The following is a 13,734-nucleotide window of genomic DNA, read 5'->3' on the forward strand; positions in this document are numbered from 1 at the left end:
AAAAAAAAAAAAAAAAAAAAAAAATGTCATCCATTGGAGACTTTACTTTGTGTATGGGAAGTGTAGCTCATGGTCCTGAGTTCAGTTCCTAGCACCAAATGAAAAGAACCCAACAAAAACAAAACAGCAGGTGTCTGCACCCTGACCATTTCTCATCCATTTTAAAACCTTTTAAATGAACATTTCGTCTGACTTTGGACCAAATTGTTGAAAACATAGGAATATAGTGGTAACACCGTCTGGTTAGGTGTAGGGTTGTTATTTGCCAGGAAAAATAGGCTCTCAGTCTTTTGTGGTTCCTGGAGGCTGTGGCTAGCTCCCTGCATCCTGGCGCATCTCTGTGAGGAGTCTCTGTCAGCCTCACTGAGTTCTCTGGGTAAACAGAAGCTATAGGTGGATGGCTTTCAAGCCCTGGGTCACAGGTCGCCATCTGCGTTTAGATAAGAGAAAGCATGTTTGGTTCTGTGCTGCCACTAAAAGTGCCATAGCTCTAACTCTGTAGCTCATATGGCTTTCACGATCTCTAGGAAGTCGTGATGCCTGTGGGCTGGCAGGACGGCTCAGCAGGTAAAGGCATCTGCTGCCAAGCCTGGAGAACTATGTTTAATACCCCAAACTCACATGGCTGAAGGAGAGACCCTACCCCTTCAGGTTGCCCACTGACCTCTGCATACCATAGCACGTGCACTGTATACCGTAGCACGTAGTCAAATATCAAAAAATAGGTTGCTTGATGCTCTTAATATATGGCATATTAAGATATATTTTAAATTGGCTATTTTTATTTTTGTCTCACTGTGTAAGAGATCCTAATTTTGGTGTTTAAAAAGTGTGATCATGGCACTGGAGAGATGGCTCAGTGGTTTGATCACTTCTTTCTCTCAGGAGCAGCACCTATGTCAGGCAGCTGCCTTTAACTGCAGCTCCAGGGAACCCGATTCCCTCTTCTGGCCTATGCTGCCACCTGCACGCACATGGCATATACTCTAAACATATACACACACACAAACAATACAAAAAGGTCTTTAAAAACTGTGTCTATGCTATATTGGCACACAGGTGCATTTTGTCACTCATAAACAAATCACTGCATGACAGTGATGTCTGTTTAGGTCTGTCCTGAATGGGTATAGGCAGACAGGCCTGGAGACAGTGGCTCTGGCCATTGGATCTGTGTTGTCCCTCTGTGACTCTCATAAGCTGTGATTGATGAGTTTCATTTCCTTACCGGATGAACTGGAGCTGGTCGAGTTCTTACTCAGTGTATTGGGTCAGCAGACAGAGGCAGCCACCAGGGAGTGCTTTCTGCCTGGAATGAACAAACACAGTCTTCCAAGGCTTAGGAGGGGACCCATTCATCTTGACGTCTCATCACTGTCTTTGCTGCCAGCTGTGTGCATGCAGGTGCTGGCATATGCACATGTGTGTGGAAGCCGGTGGTCAGCTTTGGGTCCCTTTCCCTGGGAGCCTTACCTTCTCACTGGGACCTAGGGCTTGCTGATGAGGTGAGGCTGTCCAGCTAGCAAGCCTGGGGGATCTGCCTGTCTCCCCGTCTCTGGTTGGTATTGGGGTTGTAAGTGTGCACCACCAGGCCCAGATTTTTATGTGGGTTTTGGAATCACAGTCAGCTCCCCATGCTTCTGTGGCATGCATTTTATGGACAGCTACCTTCCCAGCTCCTTGGCTGTCAGCCTCTGTGTTCCACTCTGCCACTGCGCTGGTTCAGTGGAGGAGTCCTGGTAGCCAAAGGCAGCCAAGATTTCCCTATTTGAGGAAGTCAGCCTCCTCTGCTATTGGAAGGTGTCAGGTGCTGTCTCTGGTATATGAGCCTGGCCCCTAGTAATGTGCCTGGAGCCAAACCCAGGTGCTTCCCTGTGTGGTGTCTCTTCAAGCTGGTCTGATTTCTTGGTGCAGACTTGGACAAATTAAGTGTGACAGATAAGAATCCCATCCGTGCTGTGGGATGCACAAGTCACACTGAGCAGTGGAGGGAGTGCTGGCTTTACCCGGCTCTGAATGATGGACACTTCTGATGTTTATATTGCTCACCTCTAGGAAACCATAGCGACAGCTGTTTCCACACCATATGTACCTGTATGTGTCAGATACTTACCACAGTGCACACAGGGACTCCATACCCATTTATGATGATGTGGAAAGTGGCAGGGCTGTCTCGAGTCCTGAAGAGCTAGTGAGACCCCAGTGAGCCACACCTGATGTCCATTCTGTAGCTGCACTGCTGTGCGGGTCACTGTCATTTGTGGCCCAGCATGTCAGGTCACCTGCACCTGCTGTACTCTGTAACAAACCCATCTTCATTTTTATCAGGATTGGAAGATGTATCCTGAAATAAATTCCAACCAACTCTGCTTTTAGATTTTAGATAAACAATCTCTTGTATTGCCCATGCAGCGTGAGAAATTTCCCGAGCCTCCCTGAGCCCGTTTTCAGCTGTCCTGTGGTTACATGAGATGACACCCATGACTCTCGCAGACCGGGGAGAGAGGTCGAGTCCTGGGATCAGCTGCCTGGCAGGGGAGGGGTTTGACAGGGAGTGGAAATGAGCTGCCTGCCACCTTGCTCTGTTTCCAGAAGGTCCACACTGGGCCACAGAGGCCCTGGTGAGCTGTGTGAACATCTCCACTTTGAAGTACGTGTGATCTGAGTATTTTCTCACTCTTTCTTGTCTATGTTGCAGGGACCCAAGTATTTAGTGGTCGGAGTGACTTCAGGATCACCACCTTGAAATTTCATCCAAAAGATCACAACATCTTTTTATGTGGCGGCTTCAGCTCTGAAATCAAAGCTTGGGACATGAGGACTGGCAAGGTGACACCTTTTTTCTGAGGCTGGCCTTTCATGTGTGGGGACTGTGTGTGTGTGTGTGTGTGTGCGCGCGTGTGTGTGTGCGTGTGTGTGCATGTGTGTGTGTGTGTGGCTGTGGCTGTGCATGCGTATGTGTGTGTAGGACATAGATCCACCTTGGGTGTTTCAGGAGCTGTGACCTGTGTTTTGAGATGCTGGGACCTGGGCGTTTCTGATCGGGTAGACTGGCTAACCAGAGTGATCCAGGGCTCTGCCTGCCCTGCCTCCCCAGTGCCGGGAGCGCGGTCTCACACCACTGCACCTGACCTTCTGCACGGCTCTGGAGATTGAATTAAGGGACTCAACGCTTACAAGACAAGCACTTTACTGACTAAGTCATCTGCTTAGTGCCTGCTGGGCCATCCTTTCTATGGGAGAACTGTCCTTCATAATTTGAATAAGTAGGGACAGAGCTGCGCCTGTATATTTGAGGCAGAATAGTTTTGGCTTCATATTTAATGAGGTCTGAGCATCATTTTTAGAGGTTTAGAGGATAGTTTAGATATTAAAACATCACAGGTACAAGCTTATGCAGGGTATCACTGTGAAGATTTGTTGAGTACCTACTGTGTATGGGAAGTGAGTCAGCCTGCAGTTCTCCAGTACAGAGAACGTCCTGCAGTGTGTACATGTGCATGGACGGAGAAGCACAATGCTTGCCAGCTTGTCTTGAGGGGCCTTCCTGGAGGAGGTGTTGGCCTCAGGGGCCTTAAAAGCTGGGGGTCTTCCACTCCTACCCTGCTGCAGCCTGAAGCTCCAGTTGTCCTTGTCTTGTAACACATGATGACTCAAAGTTGTGTCCCAAACACCAGCCCCGTCTCTGCTCTTCCCATTGAACCCCCATTGTAATTGCCAGCAAACCATGTTCCTCCCTTCATAGCATCAGCCCTTCTGCCCATGTCCACTGCTTTGTGGCTGGCTGCAGCGCCACTGTCTTGAGTTAGGAGGGCTTGGGGTTCCTGTTTGCTTACCCTTGCTGCTGGCCTTACAGCAGCAGAATGATCTAAATCAGATGGTTCCATCCTTCACAGCATCTCCAGGTTCCTGTCTTAATTGCAGTGAAAGCCCATGATCCACAAGGCTTAAATGATCTCCCCAAAGCCCCTGATTATGAGCCCCGCCCTCCACGCTCTGCCTTTCCCAGAACCTGCCGCACATTTTCTGCCCGTGTACGGATGCTCCTCCAGTTTTCTATGTAGAGCACGTTCCCAGAGGGAACATCACTCAAATGCCACTTTCCCTGCCTGCCACCCTCCTCGAGTGCACTGGTCCCCTCTGCTCCTTTATTCTTCTCCATGATTTTTACCATCACTTGGCACAGCTTGGATTTTTCATGTTCTTGTATTTGCCTGTCTCTCTCCCATCAAATGTGAGCTTTTGTGGGGCAGAGATTCTGTGGTTTGCTGGAATGCCTGGCTCAGGCAGGCACTTGGCGAGCCATGACTGACTGAGTGAGTTAAGAAAGATGGCCATATGAACTGTGCATATATGGGAGGTAGGAGTGTGAGCTCTAAGAGAAGTATATAGACTTGACTGGCGAGGGCACTGGGCAGCAGGATGGGCTTGGAAGAGACCGTCAGTGCTGTGTCTTGGCCAGGGCCAGAGGAGGGTTGTCCAGTCAGAACTATTTCTGTGGCCCTGTGGAGGTTGGTGGGCTGGGCTGAGGAAGGGCTCTGTGTTGGTAGCAATGGCTGTGGAGTAGGTGGAGCGGCAGAGGTGTGTGAGAGGCTTGTCAGGACTATGACTGAGGGACTCGGTGACTCCAGGTTGTTCTCAGTTTGTCCTAGGAAGATAGAGGCATAGCCTGTGCCATTCCTGCACCCTGTTCCACTTGTGTGGAAGCTCATAGGGAGGAAAGAGGTACAGGGCAGCAGGAGGTGTCCTCTTCCATTTCATCATGAAGAGAACCAGTGTCATAGGGTCTGCAGCACTAGGGAGACCTACCTGAAGGCGTCCATGTCACCCGGGGATACCCCATCCTGGTGACACTGAATGTGGAGTTGATGTGGGACAGTGCAGCAGAGCCTCCAAAGCCCAGAGTCTCATCCATATCCACACTGTGTACCAGACTAGCTTCCCAGGAAGGTGGTACCCTGCAGGCTATGGAAGGTCTGTGGGCTTCTGAGCAGAACCTACAAACAGAGATCCTTGCTTCAGAGTACTTTGTGGGTCTCTTCCTTGAGACATTTCTTAAATGGCAACATAGATCCATACACTTTCAAAATACTACTTTTCTATTGTAAAAGAAATGTTTTACAAAAATAAGAGGAATATTACCCATCAACTAGTGGGCACAGTAGAATTTTTGAAAACACTAGAACACCTCCCTTTTTTAGGACACAAATATATAATAAATAGAAGGAAACATTTGAGCATGGTATGCAAATCAAAAATTTGTAGCCAGGTAATGGTAGCACACACCTTTAATCCTAGCACTTGGGAAACAGAGGCAGCCGGATCTCCTAGTTTGAGGCCATCTTGGTCTACAGAGCGAGTTCCAGGACAGCCAGGGCTACACAGAGAAACCCTGTGTCGAATAGTCCATAAAAGAAACCTTGTAAGCAGACCCTTGGTGTGGGACCACTGTATGGCCCAGCTCTCCTGTAAAGGTGTGTTCTGTGTTTTTGGCCTCAAAGACCAAACTCATAAGAAATTACTCACTCTAGATGCCATCTGATTTAAGAGTTTGTTGCAAATACCAGCTTTTCTCCTGGGGCAAACGCCAACTGACGAGTTCTGGGGAGAAGCAACCAGAAGCAGATGTTGCTGTTGCTGCTATCGGCACGTTTGTGAGTCTCTCCCAAGCTAATAACGTGGGTGAAGGGATCTGTGCAGTGTTTGTTTTTACTTCCTCTTCGCCAACAGTCCTCCCACACAGGGTCACAGAGCATGGGGTGCAGTGGCTCTGTTTGCATCAGCTGGGGTCTGGGGACAGCACACTTCCCTGCTTTGACACTGCTGGTGCTGATCAGTGAATGGGGCCTGCAGGGGCTCTGTCCCTGGTGCTGAAGTCTGCAGAGAGCAATGTGGCCCTTTTCTCTCCTTTTGTTTTAGAGGTAGTCTCGGCTCATCTGGAACTCTCTGTGTAGACCAGGCTGAACTCAGACTCACAGAGATCTGACTGCCTCTGCTTCTACGCCCAGCAGTGTGGCCCTTTTCTCACCATCCTGTTAGGGCTGCAGTAGGCAAGTGGGTAGAAGAAGGAGGGACACAGACCTTGGCTCACAGTCAAACTGAGCTTTCTTGTGTCACCACCCAGGAAAGGAGTGCTTATGGGATAGCAGTGTGCATTCTTATGACTGGCAGTTCAGGGGGAGAGGCCAGAGAGCCCAGCAGGTGCAGAGACATGGTGATGCTTGGCTGTTTTCTTTCCACTGCTCCCAGTACCTTCTGGTCTCTTTTAAAATATAGAGCTATAGAGCCAGTTTAGTCTCTCCTCTTCCCTCACCCACTGTCAACTCTTGTAAGGATTTTGCTTGAGATCTAGTTCCCTTGATAGCTTTTGGCTTTGTGTGTCTTCCTCACTTTCTCCCGTCTTAGTTCCTGTGCCCAGCACAGCATCTGATAGGCACCTGGTAGACTTCTATGTAGAAGGAATCAGAAAAAGGATTTCTTCAACTCACCTTTTATTTATTTTTTTTATAAATAAAGTTTTATTTGAACACAGCCACATGAATTCATTTATGTCCACTCTGTGGCTGTTTTCATACCACAGTAGTGGAGCAGAGACTGCACAGCCTGCAGAGCCCCAGATTTGACCCTGAGCACAGAGGGACCTGGATCTGATAACTGTTTGGGACTACTCTTTGTGAGCTGCTGATGAAGTGGGACCTGTTGTACCTGGCCCCTTTCCATGCATTTTCACAGATACCGTGTGCTCAGAGAATTTTTTTTTCTTGATGGTTCTCCAGCCAGTGGTGTTTGGGTCATTTTTCTCGTTTCCTCTCAGTGGACTTAGGTTGAGTATGTCATGCAGTCCACCGCAGAGGTATCTTTGTTCCAGGAGCTCTTCCACACCAGGGATTGAGACTCTTAAGCTCAGGTGCATGAATTCTGGGTCAACGTAAGCCAACATTTTGCAGGCAAGGAGCAGGTTTCTGCCATTAAGACCAAGGGTCCCAAGCCTATCACTGTGGGACCACTTCAGGCCAGCAGCCTCACCCGAAGACTTCAGGCACAAGCTCTGATGAATAGTTGAAGTGTAACTTTCAAGCCAATAGATTTTTTTCTGAATCTTGAAACTCAGCAAAATGTCAAACGTTGGGGATTCTGGCTCCATCCAGCCCAGCCTAGTTCATTATGGGAAATGGGCTGTTTGACTCTCTTCCTCCTTTTTTGGCTGCTGTCTTTGCCATGGCCTGATGACTGGAGTCCCATCTCATCACAACACAGTGCCAGGCTTCACTTCCAGCATCTGCAAGATGTACTCAGCCACATTAAGCTGGCTGGATGCTGTTGGGCCACATTCTGTGACTACTTCCAGCATCTTCTCTGGGAGGGCTGTTGTCTGGTACCCAGGGTGCTATGGGCGCCCCTCTCTCCAGAACCAGGGCCTTGAGCTGCAGGAGACTGAGGTTCAAATACTCCCTTTGCTACTCACTTACCTGGGTGATCCAAGGCAAAATAGGCAAACTTGCTGTGGTGCACAGTCCCCCATCAGTGTGGCAGAAGGAAATAGGGAGGATGTCTGCAGAGCAGAGTTCTCGTGTTGGCCACATGGAGGAGAACTCCAGCCCTCAGTAGGTATAGATTTTGCCTCCATAGTCCCCTATGGTGGGGCAAGTTCTGCATATTAGCAGACTCCAGGGGTTGCAGAAGGAGCTGAGAGTGAAAACCTTTGAGAAGCCAATCTGGAACCTCTGAACTCAGTGGTGCTCAGCTTCCCTCATGTGAACCCTCTGAGCCTTTGACTCAGCTGTGATCCTTTTCCATGACTGTGGCAGCTTCTGGTCTCCTTGGGCACCTATGGCTTCTTCATCCCCAGGTGCCTCTCAGTGGCTGTCCGGTCACATCTGCATCTTCTAGCGAACCTGAGCCAGAGCAGCACCGGGACCATGGGGACTGACCAGTGGTTGCTCTGGGATCTGTGTAGGAGATGCCTCTCTGACAATGGATGTGAAAGCATTTGCAGTTCAGAATGATGGCTGCAGGGAGTTCCCAGGAGATCCTGTGTGAGGTAAGGTACTGTGTGAGCTGGGCTCTGTGGTTTTTGGCCGAGGCTGGCCTCTCCAGCTCCTGGGTTCTGATGGAATAACAACTATAACGTAAGTAAAATAACAACAGGAACACTAGCTTCCTGGTTTCTAGTCTGGTAATACCCTGGCTCTGAGTCGTGCATGGTGTGGGAGCCATAGATCTGCCAGAACACCGAGACATAAGACCCACCAGCACTGTGCCTTGTGACAGTCACCTCCAAGTTCATTGTGCTTGAAGTCAAAGTGGCTCCTCCCTCCTATATCAGTTTGTTAAGGAAGCCCCACAGAACCTGAGACGCTGGATCCCATGCTTAATAATTGTCTTTTCGCAAGGCCGGATGATGGAACTCCAGCCTCAGCAAGTCACTGTCTGAAGAAGGCAGGCCTAGACTGGGAACTGGAGCAAGCCTCGGAGAATCTAGGACGAGTGCCTCCCGGAACTAGGGAGGCTGGACTCTGGCCCAGTTCCTCCCTATGTGGGGGCTAGACACCAGGCAGGCAGGGGGCTAAGAGCATTTGGTTGCCTCCTGCTCTACCCCTGAGAAGGACAGCTGTGTTGCCTTGAGACTCGCTGTGTTTCTGCTGCAGGCCCCCGCTGTTCCTCTAAACGCCCGACTTCCACCCTCTCCGGGACTCTCCCGATAATATCAGCTCTGACAGGGTAGCTCACTTTCGCTCAGCACACCCTGGTGTTGCTTTGACACGGATCATCAATATTTCATGCTTGTTCTACATCCTTCCTTCCTTCCTTAAGTGTTTAAAGGGACATTTTGACTTCTTGAATTGGCTTCTTGACCCCCCTTCTGGAGCCACTTGCTAGGTTCCCTGTGGCATGTGCCCTAATGTGAGGTGACAGCAGGGCCCTGGCTGGCCCTTGGCCTTGTGGACTCCCAGCCTGGCTTTTTGTCATCACAGCTATTTGTGTTTAAGCTATAGTGTCACAGGAGGAGGGAGCCTCCTCTGAGGCAGGAATTGGGCCTCTTTGCTGCTGTGTACTAGCGCCTACCATTGTGCTGAGCACATAGTAGGCTCTGGGAGAGAAAACATTACAAGAGAGACTAATAGCGCTAATCAAGACTGATGCAAAGATCCTGAGCAATTAACCAGCCCATTGGCATGCAAGCCGAGGCACAATCCACTGATCTCATTGTCGGCCCTTGCTGTGGGCGGCTTTCCCTAGGCGGCCTGAGATGAGAAGAGCTGCCCTTTCCCACCTGGTCCAATGGGTGGACGCATCTGGGAGCTGCCTGCCTTCCTGTCCTGTCTGGGTGGCCCTGCATTAGGGTGTTTGAAAACTCCTGATGACCGCTCCTGAGGCTTTAGTGTGGGTGCCAGGCCAGTGCCCCGAGTGGGATTGTCAGGGTTTCATGTGCCGTCATCTCCCCGATGGCAGCTGTTGGAGACCCAGCTTCGCCCACGCTGTGCTCCATGCCATCAGTTTTGGTGACACTGTAGGCAGGTTGCTTATTTGCCCTAATGAGGTTTTGATTACTTTCCATCCGTCTCTTTCATCTGTTTCATATTAAAATGCCTTTCTATCTGGACTCTTTGTCCTCTCTGCAGTTCTAAGCTTTGCTGCAAACTTTTCAATGCACACGAGACTAGGAGACCCCCAGAGCTGGGGATGTGGGACAGGGAGACATGCGGCAGGACTAAGGGTGTGTGGTGCTTTTCCCAGGATTCTGTTTCTGCCTCTCTCAGGTGGAGGTGGGTGAGGCTCCGGGCCACCCCTCAAACCTCTGTTATCAGACTGTGGGTGCAGCCATCTTCCCTATTTTATAGCTCTTTCTGTCCTAGTAGGCCTGGGAGGGAGAGCTTGCATTATCTCCAGTGTACCCCACCCCCCTGCGAGGGTAAGCCCACTGCCCACAGTCTAGAGAGGAAGACGATCCCAACAGAGTCAGCTCTCAAGGCAGGGGCAGGCAGCCATGGAGGGTGGACCTGAAGCTAGGTGTTATTTTCTCTTTCTCCAGTTCAGGAAGAGGAAACCTGTTATTTGTGAATGGCACAGAAGCTTTCTGAGCTGATACCAGATACCAGGTGTCCTCCCAGGGCATGATGTAACACAGCCCAGGTGGATTAACCATTCCTTCAAGGGATTCAGTCTCCAGAGCAAAGCCCACTGTGGAAGACAGGCGTCTGTATCTTAGGATGTCTGGTGCATTTGTCAGCTCCACTGGTTGCCTTCACAAGTGGCTGTGGTCGCCAACCCTGGGCAGAGGAGGGTAGTTGGTTCGTTCCTAAAGTGCAGAACCTCCGAGACTGGCCCTCTAACTTTTTCTCCTGAGTCTGTTTCCTTGGGCAAGTTGCTGATGAGCGCCTGGGAGCCCAGAGGCCAGTAGCCGGGGGCTGTCATTAGCACCCACCCTCTAGGAAACTTGAGTATGAAGAGCTGAGACTGGAGGCCTGCTCTGCAGACATGGGATGGTTCTGTAATGCAGTGTACATAGACTTCCGATTCCTGTGTTCTCTAACAAACATGTTGCCACTGAGGAAAGCTCTCACCCTGAGGTGCTTAAAATTATTTTAATTTGTATATCGATTCTTTTTCTTTACCTGACTTCCTTTTCATGGCTAGCAGTGTCCATAACCCACCAACTTGATGTCCAAGTTATTCTTATTTTGTCTGAATTTACTTTAAATATCTGATAATCTTTTGGTGACAGCTTTTATTCAGATTCCGCCCAGCTGACTTGTTTGTAGTGTCAGTACAGCAGTTTTTGGTATGTTTCCAGCACATGGAACCAACATCTTGGTCAGTTGTGAGCACTTTCATCACTTGTAAAGGAGCCCTGTGCCTGTAGCAGCCTGGCCTCTGTCCCTAGGCCCTGCAACCACAAGCCTATCCCCGTCTCTAGCTGTCAGTTATGAGTCTTGTTGAGCTTACTGGTGTTTTTATTGATCTTCTCCCTGCTAGACATTTTTCTTTTTCATTTTTAAAGAGACAGGATCTCCCTCTGTAGCCCAGGCTGGACTTGAATTTATAGCAATCCTCCTTCCCCTACTTTCAGAGTGCTGGGGTTGTGACTGTGCTGCTCTTCATGGGTCTGTCCTTTTCTGAAGCAGAGTTGGCAGCCCCAACTGTGATGTGGCATCATTTGACTCACAGTGAAAGCCTGCCAGGTTTTCCTCATGCATGTTGATAGCTTGTTACTGGCTGCTTACACTGTAAGGCTCGGAGAACTGGCCCCTCCAGGTTCCGAATAACTTAGCTTTCCCTGCTCATATGTTATCCTAGGGTTTCTGTCCTCTTTTGATATTGTGAGATAATCTGGCTTTTTGTATGCAGCATGGCCTCTGCTGCTTGCGTTCACTCTGTCGCTACTCTTGAATTCCTGATACTCCTGCCTCTGTGTTGTCAGTTGTGGGATTACAGGCCCAGGCCACCAAATCTGCCCCCTTCTCTGGTTGTAGGTGAGCATTTGTACAGTTGTGGTCTTTGCTGCTTTCTTAGCACACTGGTGTTACTTTTCTAACTTTCTGAGGGTTGCTATGGAATTTGCTACATTAAAGCTAATTCACATCTACTTCCCATTGATATTGTAGAATTCCAAAGGCATGGTGAGCAGTTTAGTGTTTTTAATTTTGTTTTTAAATATTTGTGTGTGTGAACATGTGGACACAGAGGAAGACGTAAGGTGCCCCCTCTGTCACTTTCCACTTTGTCCCAAGAGAGGGTTTTACATTGAACTGGAGTTAAGCCAGCAGCCCTCGCCATCTTTCTGTCCCTCTACTCCCAGCCCAGTTCTGGGGTATAGGTATGCAACCACACTGGGAGGTTTTTTCATGGGGGTTGGGGATTTGAACTCATGTCTTCAAGCTTGCTCAGCAAGTGCTGTTAACCTATTCTTGAGCCATCTCAGAATGCGCTGAGTGCTTTTTAAGAGGCTTTCTTCAACTTTTCCATTTGCAACTCCTTTTGCTCAAGTTTTTATGCAATTCCAGGTATGTAGTTATATAAAATCCATCTATAATTCAAGCACTTACTGGTACTAAGTCATAGGAAATTTATTTTAACAGTTCTTTGATATGCACATGATTTATGTGCACACCATTATTAAAGATGAACACAAATTCGTATACTAATGAGACAGGTAGGTGCACTTGTGTGTTTTTACACAAAGCATTAAGTGTTGACAGATCATTTGATACTGAAGGACATGAGGATCTTCATCATTTTTCATCGTTGAAGAATATTCGGATTTTATAATTGTTAATGCTGAGAACTCTGCTTTGCATAAACATGAATTATGAAACTACAGAAGTATGTTTGGGATCACTTCAGAAATTATTAGAAATTCTGCCCTAAACCCAAGCCAAAACCCATTTAATGGTTTTGTGTGTGTGTGTGTTTATTTGCATGCTTATACATGTGTCTGTGCATGTGTGTGTGGAAGCCAGAGGACAGTTGCAGGTATCATTCCCCAGGTGTCACTCACCTTTTCTCTTTTCTTCTCTCTCTGTCTTTCTCTGTTTCTCTCTCTCAGCAAGGTTTTTTTTTCCTTTTTTTTTCTGACCTAGAACTTGCCCAATAGGCTCGGCTGTCTGACCAACAAGCCCCAGGGGTCCGCCTGCCTGCAATGGGATTATAAACATACACCATCATACTTGACTCTTTAAAATGTAGGTCCTGGGAATGGAACTCAGGTTCTTATGTTTGCTGAGGCAAGCACTTTCCCAATAGGCTACCTAGTGTCTCACTTAATGATTTTTTAATTTTTTTTTAATGGAACTCAAGTTAGCAATTCTGGCAGTGGTTAACTTTTAAGTCAGACATTCTAATACTATCCCACGTTGTGCAGCTTTAATACTGATATGCTGAAGAGTGACCACAGGTAGATAGTCAAAGTTTTTGTTTTCTGTTAATTTAACCATTGCATTTATATAAGTATAGAAACTTTTTTTTTTTTGGTTTTTCAAGACAGGCTGGCCTCGAACTCCCAGAGATCCGCCTGCCTCTGCCTCCCAAATGCTGGGATTAAAGGCATGCGCCACCATCGCCCGGCTAGAAACATCTTATATACACTAAAACCCCACGATTCATAATGTGATATCCTGGAATTGGAACCGAGGTGTTGCAGGCAGTGCTGTTTGGTGACTTTTGGTGTGATGGCACTCGTGTGTTCGGGGCCAAGATGCAGGAAACTAGGGTACAAGGCAAGTGCTGCCAGAAATGGTTGGAGCTAAACATGTTAGAGTTTGAATGACTTTTTAGTGGCTATGCACTTAGAAACTCTTTGGCCTGTTACTGTGACCCTCACATTGAGTCACACTGCCCCTGTCCTGTGTAAGAAGCTGCACCTTATAGTAGCAAAGTAACCCTGAGCCCTCTGCCCTCGTCATAGCCGCCATTCCTGCGTATATTGCTATGGTGATTATTTTGAACAAATTCATTATTTGCTGTGTTAAGAAAAATGAGTTTTTACATAACTCCATTTTATACATCTTGTTTGTTCCTTCTTCTTCTCCTTTTTTTTTTTTTTTTTTTTTGAGACAGGATCTCACTATAAAGATAGCCCTGGCTGTCCTGAAACTCACTCTTTGAACCAGGCTATGCATCACCACACCCAGACTTCTTCTTTTTTTAATTTTGTTTTTATTTAAGTGTATGTGTGTGTGAGTTTCTTTGTCAGTGTGTGTGTGTGTGTGTGTGTGTGTGTGTGTGAGAGAGAGA

At 48.1% G+C, this 13,734-nt stretch overlaps 1 protein-coding gene across 1 annotated transcript in view; it reads left to right on the forward strand.

Moving 5' to 3' along the window:
* Wdr25 (WD repeat domain 25) overlaps nucleotides 1–13,734 on the forward strand; it is a 130,401-nt gene that overhangs the window by 90,742 nt on the left and 25,925 nt on the right. The window contains exon 4 of the mRNA XM_005343547.2: nucleotides 2,699–2,829. Within this exon, the coding sequence (XP_005343604.1) occupies nucleotides 2,699–2,829 (131 nt within the window). The remainder of the gene's footprint in view (nucleotides 1–2,698; nucleotides 2,830–13,734) is intronic.

The sequence above is a fragment of the Microtus ochrogaster genome, chromosome 1 (assembly GCF_000317375.1).
Source record: "Microtus ochrogaster isolate Prairie Vole_2 chromosome 1, MicOch1.0, whole genome shotgun sequence".
In the NCBI taxonomy this organism is placed as follows: Eukaryota; Metazoa; Chordata; class Mammalia; order Rodentia; family Cricetidae; genus Microtus; species Microtus ochrogaster.